The sequence below is a fragment of the Panicum virgatum genome, chromosome 2N (genome assembly GCF_016808335.1).
Source record: "Panicum virgatum strain AP13 chromosome 2N, P.virgatum_v5, whole genome shotgun sequence".
NCBI lineage: Eukaryota > Viridiplantae > Streptophyta > Magnoliopsida > Poales > Poaceae > Panicum > Panicum virgatum.
Window position 1 is genome coordinate 67,778,655 of NC_053146.1, and position 15,918 is coordinate 67,794,572.

At 46.6% G+C, this 15,918-nt stretch overlaps 3 protein-coding genes and 1 long non-coding RNA gene across 5 annotated transcripts; 3 read left to right on the forward strand and 1 right to left on the reverse strand.

Moving 5' to 3' along the window:
* Positions 1–3,083: 3,083 nt before the first annotated feature.
* On the forward strand, positions 3,084–5,036 carry LOC120662059 (xylan glycosyltransferase MUCI21-like). Its single transcript, XM_039941136.1, has one exon. The coding sequence runs from the start codon at positions 3,199–3,201 to the stop codon at positions 4,804–4,806; it is 1,608 nt and encodes a 535-aa protein (XP_039797070.1). The 5' UTR covers positions 3,084–3,198; the 3' UTR covers positions 4,807–5,036.
* Positions 5,037–6,174: 1,138 nt separating this feature from the next.
* LOC120662060 lies at positions 6,175–9,866 on the forward strand. The gene is made up of 5 exons (XR_005670178.1): positions 6,175–6,403; positions 6,529–8,765; positions 8,901–8,999; positions 9,084–9,296; positions 9,399–9,866. It is a non-coding gene; the product is annotated as an uncharacterized LOC120662060 (long non-coding RNA).
* An 822-nt stretch (positions 9,867–10,688) lies between these two features.
* On the forward strand, positions 10,689–13,192 carry LOC120662062 (XIAP-associated factor 1-like). Its single transcript, XM_039941140.1, has 5 exons — positions 10,689–10,996; positions 11,593–11,728; positions 12,217–12,354; positions 12,457–12,578; positions 12,877–13,192. Exons 1-5 carry the CDS (start codon positions 10,944–10,946, stop codon positions 13,028–13,030), a joined length of 603 nt encoding a protein of 200 aa, XP_039797074.1. The 5' UTR covers positions 10,689–10,943; the 3' UTR covers positions 13,031–13,192.
* A 137-nt stretch (positions 13,193–13,329) lies between these two features.
* On the reverse strand, positions 13,330–15,621 carry LOC120662061. 2 transcript variants are annotated; one of them, XM_039941139.1, is made up of 6 exons: positions 15,227–15,621; positions 14,970–15,133; positions 14,348–14,641; positions 13,951–14,317; positions 13,769–13,860; positions 13,330–13,670 (listed from the first exon to the last, which is right to left on the reverse strand). In XM_039941139.1, exons 1-6 carry the CDS (start codon positions 15,554–15,556, stop codon positions 13,559–13,561), a joined length of 1,359 nt encoding a protein of 452 aa, XP_039797073.1. In that variant the 5' UTR covers positions 15,557–15,621; the 3' UTR covers positions 13,330–13,558. The 2 variants fall into 2 exon arrangements, with proteins under 2 accessions (XP_039797073.1, XP_039797072.1); XM_039941138.1 differs by having other exon boundaries at positions 13,951–14,641.
* Positions 15,622–15,918: the final 297 nt, after the last annotated feature.

The window sequence follows — 15,918 nt, forward strand, 5'->3', positions numbered from 1 at the left end:
AGGATCCTGTTTCAATGTCTCTGTTGGTAGGTAAGTACCGACCCCTGCGTTTCACCTACTCCAATGGTGTTCTAACAGGTTATTAGGTGAACACCTGCTTCACATCACATACCTTTCATATGTACCTGTTATTGTGTTAAAAGACTGGTTCCTCATGTCACTTTGATTTGTTCTATAATTTGCTTTACAAGCCTTTAGACTTTTGTTGGCGTTGAACTACTTGCTTTGTTGGTGACTCCATTGTTTTTTTCTGGTCAAAAAAAAATCCTCAAATCAAAGTAATAGTTTACACGGTCTGATCATCACACTGCTGGTTTGCACTCTTGTCTTTCTTTTTCCCCTTCAAAATTGCCATTCACTAAACACATGCGGCCACATTTTCATATGTTCCTTTTGCAAATGCACTGGTTTAACATTTGATTACCCGGCTAGTAGTAGGATCTAGCAGAAAGTGGCACGGGCTGCTACTACTTGGTTTGTCAGCATCATAGGAGCGATACAATATTACGAGCCTGCATCAGAAAGCTAGCTCACGGAAAGTGTACCGATCTGTTGCTTTGCTTTCTATCTCCAAAAGCTCGCATTAGAGGACACTTAACAGGTCAAACGCATGCTCACCCCATGTAGACGAAAGACCGAACGGTTCGCTTGTCCTGATCGATCAGCTCGGCCTCCATTTCCAATCCAAGCTCGATCCATGTATACGGCGGCACACCGCTCGTTAATTTTAGACCTGTTTGGTGAGGAATCCCGTAGATACCAGGGGAAAAATCTTTTACCGCGTCAGTTGCAAATATCCCAATATTCTAGCTAGTTCAATAGGTTGGAGTAACTTTGCATTTACTATCTAGAGGAACTATGCAAGTTACTAGGCATAATCCTTCTCTGAGTACTAGAAGAGGTAGGTGCTTGAGTTAGCACATGAGCTTTGTTCAAGTTTATCTCGAGGAACCAGCATCAAGAATTGATTGCTCCATAGGATCAGTGGTACTTGGCACTATACATACTTCTAACCCCGTTCTTAAAGCATCTTGCTGTGCAAGTACCGGGTCAATTATTATAGTGATCTGAATGATGCTAGCTAGTGTGATGTTACTCAAGACCCGCCTTCTTAATTACAGCTTACATCATGATCATCTGGAACTAGGCACCCAATGTATCTCTTCCTCTATTGTTTGCCGTATTTTTCGTTGTTTTTTTAATGGGCCCAAGGTATTTTCTCGTCATGGTGTTGCTTTTGAGACGAACATGAAATTGGTGGGTTGCTTGGTCAAATCAAGTTGAGATGGCTTGGTGCCCCTCAAAAAATAGTTCCAAGTGGACCCCAACCCCAATGCTCAAAGTTCAAACCACCCTCCTGCCTGGTTGGCATATGCCAACTCAGACTCACCCCCAAGGCCCCAATCTCCGAAGCAAGCAAGGCAAAGTTTCCGCGCAACACCATACAGCTTTGCAAGTGAAGCTACTCACAGAAATGCAGACTGATCTCACTACAGTAAAATTTCAACCATCGACGTCCTTCATGTTTTGTGTAACTGAGCTGTGACCAAGCAGTCTGACTCAAGACAAGTAAAGAAGATTCAAGTTTACTTATAATGAAGTGAAGTCCATAGTCCATACACGTCACAGTTTCTTATTAGTTGTGTTTCTTTTTAAGAAGCGACAATATGTACAGTATCATACTACAACAAAGATATTGACACCTCCCAAAAAAACTCCCATATGTTTTAAGGATTTATCCTTAAATTAGTCCGCTTTTAGTTTATTTTACGGGGGACCTAGGATGACATGGTTTGATTTGCATATTTACATTTAATGCCTGATGTTATAGATTGTCTTCCAATAGTTATTTGTATTGCTTAGAAGGGTAATACCTGATTTATTAACTCAACCTTTTCACATACTTGATTTGTCAACAATATGTGACTGAGCAACCTGATGTGAGTATTTTTTTTCCTCTCAATTATATGTAACAACATATGGCAACACGTCACAACTTTTTATTAGTTCTTTTAAGAAGAGGCATATATTCCAACAGTATGTTACAGCAAAACATCTGTATATCATTATGTTTAGTTTTATGTGTCTTTGCAAAAAAAGAGAGAGCTATAATTGTCATATTTAGTAGAATCTGTTGCTACTATAGGAGTCCAGAACTAGATATACCCATTTAGATGCAGTTATGCAAACACTTCTTGTGTAAGGGATGGACTAACATCATAATGGCTTATCCTTTCAGCAATTATCTTGCTTGATCTTTGTTATAGTATGATGTAGAATAAAACGGAAGTATCAAGAAGCGACAATACATACGCTAGCTGGAGTTTGTTTCAAAGAGCCATGTTGTATACTAAGAAGATATGTCTATGTAATAAACTATCTTTTAAGTCTTGCTACTACGGGAAATATTCGTGTATGTCTTGATCTTTGATTTTTAAATTTAGAGAAAATGGTTTCGGTTATGTACTTAAGAGATATACCACCTTCACGAAGCTCGCTTTCCGATTATCGTCGCCTACTGTTTCGCAACATATATGAGTTGTCTATGACCGAGCAGTCTATCAAAGAGACAAGTATATAAGATAAAAACAGAGACAAGTATATATACGTTACAATTTATTGTACATGCCATGATTTCTAAGCTGTATTCTGTTGTAAAGTACGAAGAAATATCGATAGATAGCAACTCCCCATGCACGTTATGATTTCTCAGTTTGTTTCGAAAGAGGCTTTACATACTAGTATTTTATAATAAATTCACACGCTACAATTTGTTAGACATGTATTTTTTTTTCTTTAGAAGCAATCGCGACGGCGATGTATTCTAATTGGATACTATTGCAAATCACAGCGGATTTGATTATATGATGATGTGAAACAAGATGATATGGCTTGATTTATTGTTGATTTAGACTTTAGAGTGAATGCTTATTGTTGTGTAAGAAATCCTTTGTGCAGATATTGTGCATTCTAGTCTAGGTGCCAATCAAAGGACCCACCGGATGCTCCTCAGAGATGTTTGTTCCATCACTGCTGGGTGCTGGCTGGGTTTCTGTAGCATAGCCCAACCTCTAACCGCCACTAGTTTTCTATACGCTTCAGCTGAGCCATTTATACCTCTCTCTCTCTCCCTCTCTTTCTGTGTCCTCGCTCCTCTTCTCAGTGCTCCGAGACCTCTCTCTTCTCTCTCCAGCGACCATGGTGCAACAGCAGCCGCAGCAGCAGCACAGAATCTACATCTTGCAGTTCAGGAAGGGCGAGCCCGAGCAGGAGGTGGCATGCAAGGTGTCGCAGGCCAAGGGCGCCGGCCGCCGGGTCATGTACTACTACCAGGACTACGGCGGCGGCGGCGGCGGCGGCAAGAGCGGCAAGACGGTGCAGTCCAGGGCGCTCAGCCTTCGGCGCATCTTGGCCATGCTCCTGCTCTCCTTGCTCTGCGTCGGCACGCTGTTCGTGGCGCCGGTGTCCTTCCTCTCCTTCGTGCACACCGACGACGGCGGGGCGGAGGCGGCGGCGGCCACGGCGGCGCGGGGCGGGGTGTCGGGGCCGTGCTCGGCCGTGGGCAACGATAGCCTCTGCTGCGACCGCTCGTCGGAGCGCGCGGACATCTGCTTCGCGAGGGGCGATTTGCGCATGCACTCGGCGAGCGCGTCGTTCCAGCTCGTGTCCGGCAACTCGACGGCGGAGGAGGAGAGGATACGGCCGTACACGCGCAAGTGGGAGGCGAACGTCATGGCGACGATCGACGAGGTGCGCCTGCGCCGCGTCTCCCCCGGCGACGCCGCGCGGTGCGACGTGCGCCACGACGTGCCGGCCGTGCTCTTCTCCACCGGCGGGTACACCGGGAACGTGTACCACGAGTTCAACGACGGCATCCTGCCGCTGTTCGTCACGGCGAACCACCTCCGGCGCCGCGTGGTGTTCGTGATCCTCGAGTACCACGACTGGTGGATCACCAAGTACGGCGACGTCGTGTCCCAGCTCTCGGCGTTCCCGCCGATCGACTTCACCGCCGACCGCCGCGTCCACTGCTTTCCCGAGGTGATCGCTGGCCTCCGCATCCACGGCGAGCTGACCGTTGACCCAGCGAAGACGCCCGAGGGCAAGAGCATCGGCGACTTCCGCAGGCTCCTCGACGACGCCTACCGCGGTCGCATCGAGTTCCTGGAGCGCCTGGAGCGCCGCACGGCTCGCAAGCGCCACCGCCGCGGCACCGTCCCCCGCGCGCAGCTCGCGCCGCCGAGGCACACCTCTATCCAGGAGAGGCCGAGGCTTGTGATCGTGTCGCGGACCGGCTCCCGCGTGATCGAGAACGAGGCGGATGTGGCGGCGCTGGCCGCGGACGTGGGCTTCGACGTGCGCGTGATCCGCCCCGACCGCACCACCGAGCTGTGCAAGATATACCGGGAGCTCAACGCCAGCGACGCCATGGTGGGCGTCCACGGCGCGGCCATGACGCACTTCCTCTTCATGCGCCCCGGCAAGGTGTTCATCCAGGTGGTGCCCCTCGGCACGGACTGGGCCGCCGGCGCCTACTACGGCGAGCCGGCGGCGCGGCTCGGCCTGCGGTACGTCGGCTACAAGATCCTCCCCGAGGAGAGCTCGCTCTCCCGCGAGTACCCCACCGGCGACCCCGTTCTGACGGACCCTGCCGGCGTCGCGCAGCGCGGCTGGGATGTGACCAAGAAGGTGTACCTGGATCGCCAGAACGTCCGGCTGGACCTGGCGCGCTTCAGGGAAGAGCTCGTCAGGGCTCACCAGTACCTTGCCGCCGGCAGGCGGCGGCGGCCGAGAGCATCCGTGTGATGTGATCAAACAGTTTGACCGGCTTAATTAACCAACAAACAGCTGGATGGACATCACCGGCTATAGTTTTTCCACCTTCTCTTCCCCCCCTTTGCTTCTACTGACTTTACCTGACAATTCTTTGCATTAGTTTTGTGTCTGTCCTGTACCTGTGATCCATGGAAAATTTACATTCTGAGCTTGCTGTGCATACATACTCAATAAAGAATCAATTACAGTGGATATACAAAGCAGGCGAGAGCAAACATTTCGATTTTTTTTAGCTGTGTGGATTGGGAGCAGCGGTTGGTGACTTGGTAGGTATGTTCTGAACTCTCTGAATTCTGAATCCGTGAGAGACAAACAAAACAAGTTGGTGCTTGCAGGACAAGGGCTCTGAACTGTTTCATGCCCGTCGCCGGAGGAACCATCCATCCATCAACCTGAAACGCATGAGGGGATCATTGGCCGGTCACAGCAGACACTTGCTGGCTTGCGTACGAGCTCGGCAGGTTCAGGGAGTGAGATGGTTTCCGTGCCTGCTCTCCCAGTGCCCGGAGCCAGGCTGTGTCAGTTGGTTGAGACAGCGTAATCAGCTTTCGTTAAACGTCAACAAAGCCTGCTATCTGCTAATTAGTGGCTAGTAAAGCGTCACCAATCGGACCTTGACAACTCTAACGAGTAACGGATCACACAGTACCACGGCGATGCATCGACCATACCTTCTCAAGCTCAAGCTACAGCTTGCTGATCCTTTTCCAAAAAACAGCATGCTGATGATAACAACACCCTCGCAAAAACTTTCAGATGATTCAGTTGGGTTCCTTCGATGAACAGGAAAGGATCCCCTTCGCCCCAGACGGGGAAATTTTCACTCGCAAGTCAGTGAGAAAAACATGGCTGCAAATTAACGCGAGACGACGCACCGAGGAAAGAAGAGGTCGATGGCGATGGGGATGGTTCGTGGCACGTCGTAGCAGTGACCGCTAAGAAACGCACCCATGGCGGTGAAGGATTGGCAGTGGAAAAAGCTTGAGTGGGATCTCACCATCCACGCGATATCCCGATGAGAACAAAGCCGGGCACGAATCCTACTCCCTCCGTCCAGTAAAGAACGCAATCCAGAAATTCAAAATTTTCCAAAAAAAATGATAAAGTTCTACAGACTGGGTGCCTATACGAACTGGCGATAGCCAGACCAGCAACAGCCAGACTCCAGCCCCCTCACGCATGCATGAGTCTTGTCATCGTAAAAAAAAAATCCAGCCCGAGGCTTTTTCTCCTCCACTCGTTACTCCACCACCAGCTGCCGCATCCTTCGCTACCGCACAACGAAAGCCACGAACCGGTAAAACAAAACAAAACAAAACAAATTGACCGCACCTTTCCTCATTCTCACCTCCAGGCCAGGCGCATCGCATCCTCCGCCTCCTCCCGCACCGGCCCTTCAATCCCAGCTCGTCCGCGCTGCTCGCCTCGCCCGCGCGCTCTGTGCTAGCGCCATCGCCACACCCACCGCGTCCGCCTCAGCCCCCGCCCCCATCAAGTGTCAGGGGACTTCCCGCCGCGTGCTGCTCGGACTCCTTAGCTCCGCCAAGTCGCCGTCGATCCCGGTGAGGTACGAAACCCTATACGGAGTTCCCAACCCATCCCAGATCGAGCCCATCTCTGCAGATCTAATTTCAACGTTCCTCTGCTGTCTTCCTCTTACAACTCCCGGCCTCGTTCCATCATGCGGCGTAGGGGTGGCCACCGAAGGTGCCAAGATTGCGAACAGGGCGGATCTGTACGTGGAGGGGCCTCCGGTGGCTGATGGTGGGACGCTAAACGAGGATCTGCTTCTCGGACCTCCGGTGGCTGCACATTTGAATGAGGTGTTTGGTAACACGGATCCCATCTGTCATTAGGTTTTCATCAGCATGCATAATATTATGTGTGTCCTGGAGTGATTATGATAAATGCTTTTGTTCTAAGATCATGAACTCCTATATAAGATTTAGGTTAGCTGTCACAATGCCTTGTTATTAATTCGGTGTGGGAAATGATACACTGCTGCACAGGTTACTAGTACTTGTGATACTGAACTATAATTTAGGTATGGGATGTCATAAGAATTATCCTAGCTATCGAATTTGTTGTTCTTATAAATGTCATGCCCAATTTAATGCTATATGAATGCTGCTGCTGCGTGATGTTGCTGCTATGTGTACAACGATCAGTATATATCTAACAAGCACTAAAATGGTCATGACTTTATATTACAGCACCAAAATACACTTACAGTATCCAGGATGTGACCACATAGTCATGACTTTATATTAGGACCACCATAGTCATGACTTTATATTACATCACCAAAAATACACTTATAGTATCAAGGATGTGACCAAATAGTCATGACTTTATATTATGACAACCATAGCCATGACTTTATATTACAGTGCCAAAATACACTTACGAATTTACATGTCGTCATGTGCATGATTAGTGTCCCAAGGATGCGACCACATCCTCATATAGCTGTCAGTCAACACAAAGGCTTGTAGGAAGCATGCCTACCGCCTCCAGCTTGTCTTTGTCCATGTGAGGAATTTCATATCTGTTTCCTCCTCTATCTTTCATGACCTCAATCATACACCCTTGTAGTGTTAGGAACACCCTATTCAAAGTATCTGGATCATATTTATCAAACTCAGTTTTGACATTCTGAATCAAGTCATCCAAGTTCCTAGAGATCCTTTCATAGGTTAAGGACTGAAGAGAAGCAAAGAATCCTAGGTCTAGCACATTCAAATCTGGAGAATTTGCAGGTTGGTTGACGAGTCGTATGTCCAGCCCTGTTTGTGCTACAGCCATAGCAAATTCTTTGTCATCTACTGGCACATGTGAAGGGGCGTTGTCTTGCTGAATGTATATGGTTTGTCCTCTAAGTTCTCGTGGCCACCGTCGCATAATTGCTTTTAGAACTTTGCCAATCAGATATGACCTCATAGTTCTTCGATCTACATTAATAGGCTTAGTGACTTCTGTCCCTCTCCCCCTATTACGGCTTCTTCTTTTTGCTTTTTCCTACAGTCAATGAAAACGATTAGTAAGGATCAAAAGTGTTAGCATAAATTAATGTAGCATAGTGAAACAAGATGATGTCGTACCTTTCTAACAAATAGCCACAATCCTATCTTCCCATCAAAGATGCAATTACCTGCACCATCGTATAGAGGTCTTCCTAATGCTGACAAGACCATAACTTTGCCAATACGATTCTTATTTTGCACTGTCCTATGTGGGTTGTCCTCGCCTGGAAGCATATAATACTTCGCGTACTTCGATGTGGTGTTGAACCACTTCTCGTCCATGTGGATGATGTTTTGCATTGCACTGAACTTGGGTTCATGTGGTAGTGTCCGCTGATCTTGCATTGCAAGACACCATTGGAGCCTCTCTCTTTTGTTTTGTTCTGTCAATAGAGGCTTTAGTGTGCTAGAGTGGCGTCGTAGTAGTCCTTCCTTGAACCTGTTATGCAGAGTGCTCTTTCTGACACCAATTTCTTTTGCTAGAGATCGAATAGTGCTTCTTTTATGCAACGGAACACTAAGAACCTTAGATAGGTCTATTTGCAACTTTTTGCGGCCACATCTCTTAGGCTTTCTTGATCTAACATCAACTGGAATTCCTTGGGCACGACATTTTTTTGCTCGCTGCCAAATGCGTTGCACTTTATACCTGCTCACCTAGAATAATTGTGCTACATTAGTTGTAGCTTTCCTTTTTAGTCTTCCATGATCACTTCTGAGAAGCAATGCTTCATAGATTTGTTGTCGTTCAGTATCTGTTAAATTTCTGGACTGATGTGCATTGTTTTCATTTGCATGGTGATCAACATCCGAGTCATCCAACTCATCTTCATCAAAGATTATGTCCATAGCGTCAGCGTACACACCATAGTCATGCATATCCTCCATCAATCCTACAAAAAAACGGTGAGTTGTGGACCAATTGGTGCAGATTTGTAATTATTAATTTTTTTAGAATTGTGGGAGAAAATCAGTGCAAACAATCTGTTAAATCAGTGAAAATCAGTGCAAAAAAAACTCTTGATGCATGTGTTGCTGCAGGTCAGAAGGTTCAAAGTTAAGATCAAATTCATGTGGACCATCAAAGTTGAGACATGCAGGCTGTGGATGCACTTCCTCTACTCCAATTGCTGCAACTTGGTGAGTCACAATATTTAGTTGGTGTATGAATCTAGTTGTAAATACGGAGTAATTCGAACTGAGCTTGTTCTTATTGTTGTCCAGATGCAATGAAGAGAAAAAGATCAGCTTCATGATGTTCTTGTTTTCCCTCCAAAGCATCAACATTAAGATCAATGATATGCATACCAAGCAGTTTGTCATGAGGAAGATGTAGGGGCTCACCTTGTAGATGGGCTTCAGCTTCATGAAGTTGAATATCCCGGAGATGAGCGATCTCATCTTCTTCCTCATATGCAGGTTCTTCGTTGAGATCAGGTAAGAGATCCCTGTGTTGATCTTGAAGTGGGGCTTCATCTTCATAAATCTGATGTTCCTGGAGATGAGGGATTGCATCTTCATCTTCTTGTTCATGTGCAGGTGCTTCATTGAGATCATGTAAGAGCTCTCCATATTGATCTGGAAGAATGTTGAGATCAGGTAAAAGCTCTCCATGTTGATTTGGGAGAACGTTGAGAACAATAGGCATGGCTGATATGAAAATGGGTTGTGGCTGATGGGGTACGAGGGAGTGCTGCACTTATATGAGGGGGATTGGTTGGCAATAGGCGGGAAAGGACTTGGTTCACTTCAAATTTGGACCTGCGCGGGCTTCAACGTCAGCCACAAATTAGCATTGAGGGAAGCTGTACTTTTTTCTTGAGGACACGTGTGTGGCACTAGAGTTTTCCAGGCCAAACTGTGGCACTCCTTTTGTATTGACATGTGTATAGCATAGGGACTCATGGCTGTAATTTTATATTCCATTTTTGTACACCGTCTGTAACCTGAGCTGTAATCTGAACTTGTGCAGATCAATTTTAGAGGGGTATTTTGGTTATTTGGCAAGGTGCTTGACTACTCCCTCAAATCCTAAAATTGCTGTCTTTACTGAACGGAGAGAGTAATTTTTTATAATTTTAAACTAAAAATATATAAAGATCAAGTTGTGAAAAGATCACTAGAAGCATGATCCGTTACCACCTCTCTACTCACGACGCGTGCGCGCTTTACCGTCTCCGCCGGGCCGTCCGCTCGCGGTGGAATGGTCGTGGAAAATTCGGAGGCGACGACGCCATTTCTATGCACGCCTGTGCTTCGCGTCGACGTCGTGGCCTGGGGATGCGATGGGATGGCTTTGGGCGCACGCGCACTGGCCGGCCCTGTGGTGGCGGCGGCGGCTTGGGATCGTAGTCCAAGGTAAATTCGGTTGTGGGCGGCAAGTTGGCAGGTTCTCACTTTCTGGTCAGAGTTGGAGGGGAAGCCCTCCTGATTCGCGTGCCAATTCGAACTCTTTTGCTATGAATTCGCGAAGAATCACCGTGAGATCCATATGTTCCAATCATAATTTCTAATCTATCGTTATCCTGAAGAATCGTTATCCTGAAGAATCGTGCAGTTAGAAAGAGCTCAGTTTCGGCTGGAAAACAAGAGTGTTGCCACCCAGTGGGGGGATTTTGGGTAAAATAAAAGAACGAATGGACCAGAGGTCCAGAGCCCACTAAAGCGTGCCTTCCAAGAAATTTAGCGGGTTAGGCCCATGAAACAGCCCATTGCGCATCAGGTCGAGCCCAACTGTGCTGCTCCACCGGGTGAAACCCAACCGTCCATCTCTGCTGGCCCATCCTCCATGCAGGACACTGGCTCATTGGGCTGACAGGTGGGCCCTCTCGTGATCCACCCGGGTCGCCACCGCCACGCCCGCTCGCCTCCGGGTCCGGCTCGGAGACCTCTTCCGTTTCCGCCGCCCCAGCCTCTCGTCTCCGGCTGCTCTTCCCGTGTTCCCCTCCTCCTCTCCTCCGCCCCTTGGCCCACCAAGGTTCTCAGATTCGACGCGACGTCTATTGGCTTGGCTCAGCTCGGTCCGCCTTGGCTGTCGACTTGGATCTCGGCGGCGCTCAATCCGTCTGCACTAGCTACTGAGCCATGGCGGCCGCGGACTCCGACCCCGCCATCACCTCCTCCACCTGCGCGCACTGGTAAGTGGTGACGAACCGTCCCCCGATACCTCAGCTTCCTTCGCGGTGCCTCCGCTTACCCGCCATACATCAATCCCTTCGATGGCGACGAGGTCATGATAGGATTGGGATTGTGGATTTTTTTTTTATTAATCGCGTGACCGTTTAGTTTTAGCGGTATCTCGGGCTTGTTTTATTATTATTATTATTATTATTATTATTATTATTATTATTATTATTATTATTATTATTATTATTATTATTATTATTATTATTATTATTATTATTATTATTATTATTATTATTATTATATGCATGCGACATTGTAGCTTTTTTTTCCGAAAAAACAACACGGTAGCTTTGCTCTGTGAAATTCCTTCTGAAAACTGTAAAACAACCAGACACATGTACATTTATAAGTCATTTTAGCAGCGTCGCATCAGGTGCTAGCATGATTAGCAGAGTGTCTGGGATATATTTCTTGATTTGCATTGGGTTCTCTGCATGCTTATAATCAGATGGCATTTTGTGTGTTGAATATTAACTATATTCTCTGTTTATTCTAATAGTCAGCGGGAAAGTTGAATATTAACTATATTCTCTGTTTATTCTAATAGTCAGCGGGAAATTCCATCTTCAAACATCACATTGCACAGCGCGCACTGTGCTCGGAACCTTCAGAAGTGCGAGCATTGCGGAGATATGGTTCCAAGGAAGCTCATGGATGAACACTACGATGAGAGCCATGCTCCAGTGCGTTTCCAAATTTTGGGCTTCTCAATGCATTGTTTAGAGTCTCCTAATCATTTTTAGTTCATAGTACTGCTGAAGTCAAGTCTTGTGTCAAGAGACACAACCTGCATAGTTCAGCTTCGTATCTTACGAAGCTCGGAAGCTGCAATATTACAAGAATGCATATGTTATAATTAGTGTGACAGCAAAAGATGCAATTGTTTTCTGATCATGCCCGTTTCTTCATATGAACGTGACAGGCAACGTAATTTTTGTTTCTTTTTTCTCGAAAATGCATGAGTACAGCATTTCATTTCATTAAGTGGAGAACATATTTTTTTGTAACCACTTAGGATAAACAAATGAAGGAGTCCTTTTAAGTTTGTAACCACTAAGTTAGCTTAAACTTATGAAAGAGATGGCAATACATGTACACCTTCCTGGCTTCTTTTTACATCTCTAAATTTATGACTTAAGCATCTACAATACTAATCTTATTATGAATATAGATGAATTGTTCACTGTGCAAATGCACAATAGAACGTGAGCTATGGGATCTTCATACAAGCATACAATGCCCGCAAAGGATGCTCGCATGCCAATATTGTCAGTTTGAACTACCTGTGGTTGATCTTCTTGAGCATCAGGTATGGATATATCCCACATCTGGAATGGATATATCCCACATCTGGAAAGTAATTTCAGATATAGTTCTCTGTGTTCTAACTATCATGTGTATGCGGGCACAGGATGTATGTGGGAATCGGACAGAATATTGTCAACCTTGCAGGAAGTACATCAGACTTCGTGAATGGATTGGACATGAACTCCAGTTCCATACGAGCTCAAATACTGCTGCAGAACTTTCAAGGTAAGCTTCTAACTGATGCCTGCCATTGCATTCAATCTTCAATAAAAATGGCATCTTAGATTGTTGCTATTGATAACAGGTCACTTGGTAATGTTTAACCTTCTATACTTTTTCAGCAACATAAGTGAGTCATGTCTTATGCTAGCTTAGTGAGCCCTTAATTTGATGCTTCAAGCATCATTGGCATATACATTGATTGGTCTGACATCATGCTTTGCCTACTGATGTAGCAAGTAGCAACTAATAAAATGCATGTGGTGAGCAAATCAAGCTTACCTTCTGAGTTTATGAATTTCAGTGACGGCGCTCCTGAAGCAGCAGAGCATCCAGTACCAAAGCCAGCGCGACCGGCTGCTCATGGTTCACATCGCAAACATCTGCTCTTGACAATTGCAATAGCTGGACTAGCAGTTTTGATTGGATCAATACTGTACCAAAGGAAGGGACAGTAGTGCTAGGGAGGTACAGTCATTTGACGTACCTTGATGTATAAATACCCTCGTAATCAATAATACAGTTTAGACCACAGTTGGGGGGAACGAAAATGGAAAGAAAAGAAAGGGACATCTGAACTTAGTTGTGAATGGACCAGATCAGACAATGTTTTGTGCTCATTGTTCTCGTAGATGGTAATTTTTTCCATCAAACTTGCTGGCATTTGGTAATCTACAAAAAGCTATGGTCTAATTTACAACCACAAAAGTACTGAAATATTTGCACAGATTTATGGCAACCGAAAAAAGAAAAGCTGCTTGCTACAAGCGGTCTGTATACCACCAAAATGCTTGTTTCTGCATTTCAATCATTCACGGAGATTGAAACAATATTCTGTTCACATTGAACCACACCAATAAATAGGTTAGTGGGCAGCTACTAAGATCACAAAAACATCTGCTATGTTGTCCTGATCACATTTACAAAATAAAAGACGCCTCATGGGTCATGCCTGTAAGGCTGTAACTATCCAGTCCTGCTTGCTTCTAGTTTTTTTTTGCTTTCCTCAAGTGGCTTGCAGTGAATAACCTGTAGTTGGATGGTTCCATATCACTAATCTTCCCGAACTGCTTGTTGTAGAAGCCCCATAACTCAAACCTGTTTCAGACAAAAAAAAAAGTAATGGCGTTGACAGCTGCACCTCAGAAACATATTAGCCTAAAACATACACTAGGGAGCATTGGAAAAGGATATACCAGTATGCCAAGAACTGGAATGGCGAATACTTGCCATAGATTTTATCTAATTCATGATGAACAGAACTGATGGTACTTTGTCTCTTATGAATCTGCAACAAATTTCAGACATAGTACAGGGCAATACTGAATAAATCGGCTATGAAATCTCAAAATGCAAAGGTTCCAGACTGGGGAAATACCTGCTTCAAATGCCTAATTGTCTCTGTATCAGCTGGGATCGTGTGGTTAAAGCCCATACACATGAGCACATTGGCACGGGTGAAAGGGCCGAATCCAGAGATCGCAGATAACTCAATATTCAGTCTCTCATAGGTGGATTCGATAGTAGATACCTCTTCTGCAGCTGGTACAGATATTTTACACATCTCTTCAAGTTTTTGTAGGCTTACCTTCCCTTCTACAATGCCCCGTGCAAGCATTACAATTCTCTTTGCTCGATATCCAAGACTGCAGCGCTTGGCTAAAAGGTCCTCATCAAGATTTGCCAATTCTTCTGGCGTAGGGAAATCACCAATGCAGTTTTCCAGGCCAGGAACATTGTTCAAGCTAAGCTCAGAAGTATTGAAGGATGACAAGGAGTCACATTTGCTGCCTGTTCCACTTGCAGCTGAGTGTAAACTAGGCAAATCTTCATTTGTTTCCGATTGTGTTGAATCATTGCTAGTGCCACTTGACAGTGTTGGACCCTCCAACTTATCCTCTGCAAATCTTATTTCTAGCTTAACACGAACACACTGCCTCTTGCTGTGCTTCCTTTCACGTTCCCTAATGGGTGGTGTCTTTGACTGAAAATCTTCAATACTGGATGAATGTCGCAGCTCCAACTGAAGCTCACACAGTGCAGTAGCCATTGACAATGTTCTTGCCCATCTGCAGTAGCCAGTACGACAGCACAGTTGTATAAGCTATCTTGCAAATGGAATTCAAATTACTAGATGAAATATGCACTTCTACTGCACAGGATTTCATCATTGTATTTGACTTTGCCCAGATAATTCAGTACAAACTAACTAATCGACAATGTGTCACCGCGGAAGGCAACATGAAGCTAGCCCCAATTCATTTCAACTGTTGAAGCGCAAAAATAAACAATTTGGCCCTTATCATAACAGTATAACACATGAAATCGTCGAACCTATTTCTACCAAACCACACACAGACAAGTATGAAACAAAGGGAAAGCAGGCCAAGGCTCAACTGGCAATTGCAGAGGAGGATGCACTTGACCATGTCCTCGAACAGCGTGGGCGAGCGGAAGATGCGCCCGAACCCCGCCTCCCGCGCCGCCGTGTGCATCGCCTGGAACTCCGCCACCGCCGCCCCGTCCTCCTCCGACAACCGCAGCATCCGCCGCACTTGTTCCTGCGGGCGAAGCCAGGAATCAGACCAGCCAGCGCGTGTCGCTTCGGCGACGACCAAACCCTAACAGAAGCTCGATCCGTTGAAACTGCTTACGAGGATGCAGTCCTGGTCGAGCGAGGAGAGAGCACCCGCGCCCTCTACGGCGACGAGGAGCGCGGTGCCCGGGCGCGCTGGGTGGGCGGAGACGCGGGCGAGGAGGGACACGGAGCGGTCGGAGGCGAGGCGGAGCGGGCGCACGAGCGCGCGGGCGGCGGGGTCCCACCGGTTGGGCGCCATCATGAACAGGCCGTGGCTGCACACGGCCGCCGCCAGGTCGAACGGCGCCGCGCTGCCGGGCGGGAGCAGGAGCTCCAGCTCCACGCGCGGCCCAACGTGCAGCTGCGGGCGCGCGGCGGGGTCGCCGGTTGGGTTTGGGAGCGCCATGGTTGCGTTTCCCGGTGCTCCAGCGGGCGGCGGCAGCGGGGATTACGAGTGTCGAGCGACGGGCGAGACCGCAGAGGAACCGGTTGCGCTGGTCAACTAACATGTGGATCCGTACTTCGTTGGGCCCACCTGTCAGTCATACGAGTTCCTCTTGGGCTTTTGGGGTTTGTTCTGTTTGAAGCTAGGTTTTTCCATGGGTTTAAGCTTTCGCAGTTATTTTAGCTTTTACTACTTTTTTGGAATTGATTGGAATTCAGTCGATTACAATCAAAGGAGATTGGAAGGACAGGAGACGATGACGACGGATTTTTCGATATAAAAGAGATAATGGTGTTCATATTATCCAATCGATTAGAATTCAA

What these genes read in the sequence shown, in the direction of transcription:
- LOC120662062 (XM_039941140.1), top strand. Translation starts at nt 10,944, where the DNA reads ATGGCGGCCGCGGACTCCGACCCCGCCATCACCTCCTCCACCTGCGCG. An exon ending in TCCTCCACCTGCGCGCACTG is followed by an intron (nt 10,997 to 11,592) that starts GTAAGTGGTGAC and finishes TTATTCTAATAG; the next exon opens with TCAGCGGGAAATTCCATCTT. An exon ending in ACGATGAGAGCCATGCTCCA is followed by an intron (nt 11,729 to 12,216) that starts GTGCGTTTCCAA and finishes TTATGAATATAG; the next exon opens with ATGAATTGTTCACTGTGCAA.
- LOC120662061 (XM_039941138.1), bottom strand. Translation starts at nt 15,556, where the DNA reads ATGGCGCTCCCAAACCCAACCGGCGACCCCGCCGCGCGCCCGCAGCTG. An exon ending in CAATTAGGCATTTGAAGCAG is followed by an intron (nt 13,861 to 13,950) that starts GTATTTCCCCAG and finishes AATTTGTTGCAG; the next exon opens with ATTCATAAGAGACAAAGTAC. An exon ending in TTCCAGTTCTTGGCATACTG is followed by an intron (nt 13,671 to 13,768) that starts GTATATCCTTTT and finishes TGTCTGAAACAG; the next exon opens with GTTTGAGTTATGGGGCTTCT.
- LOC120662059 (XM_039941136.1), top strand. Translation starts at nt 3,199, where the DNA reads ATGGTGCAACAGCAGCCGCAGCAGCAGCACAGAATCTACATCTTGCAG.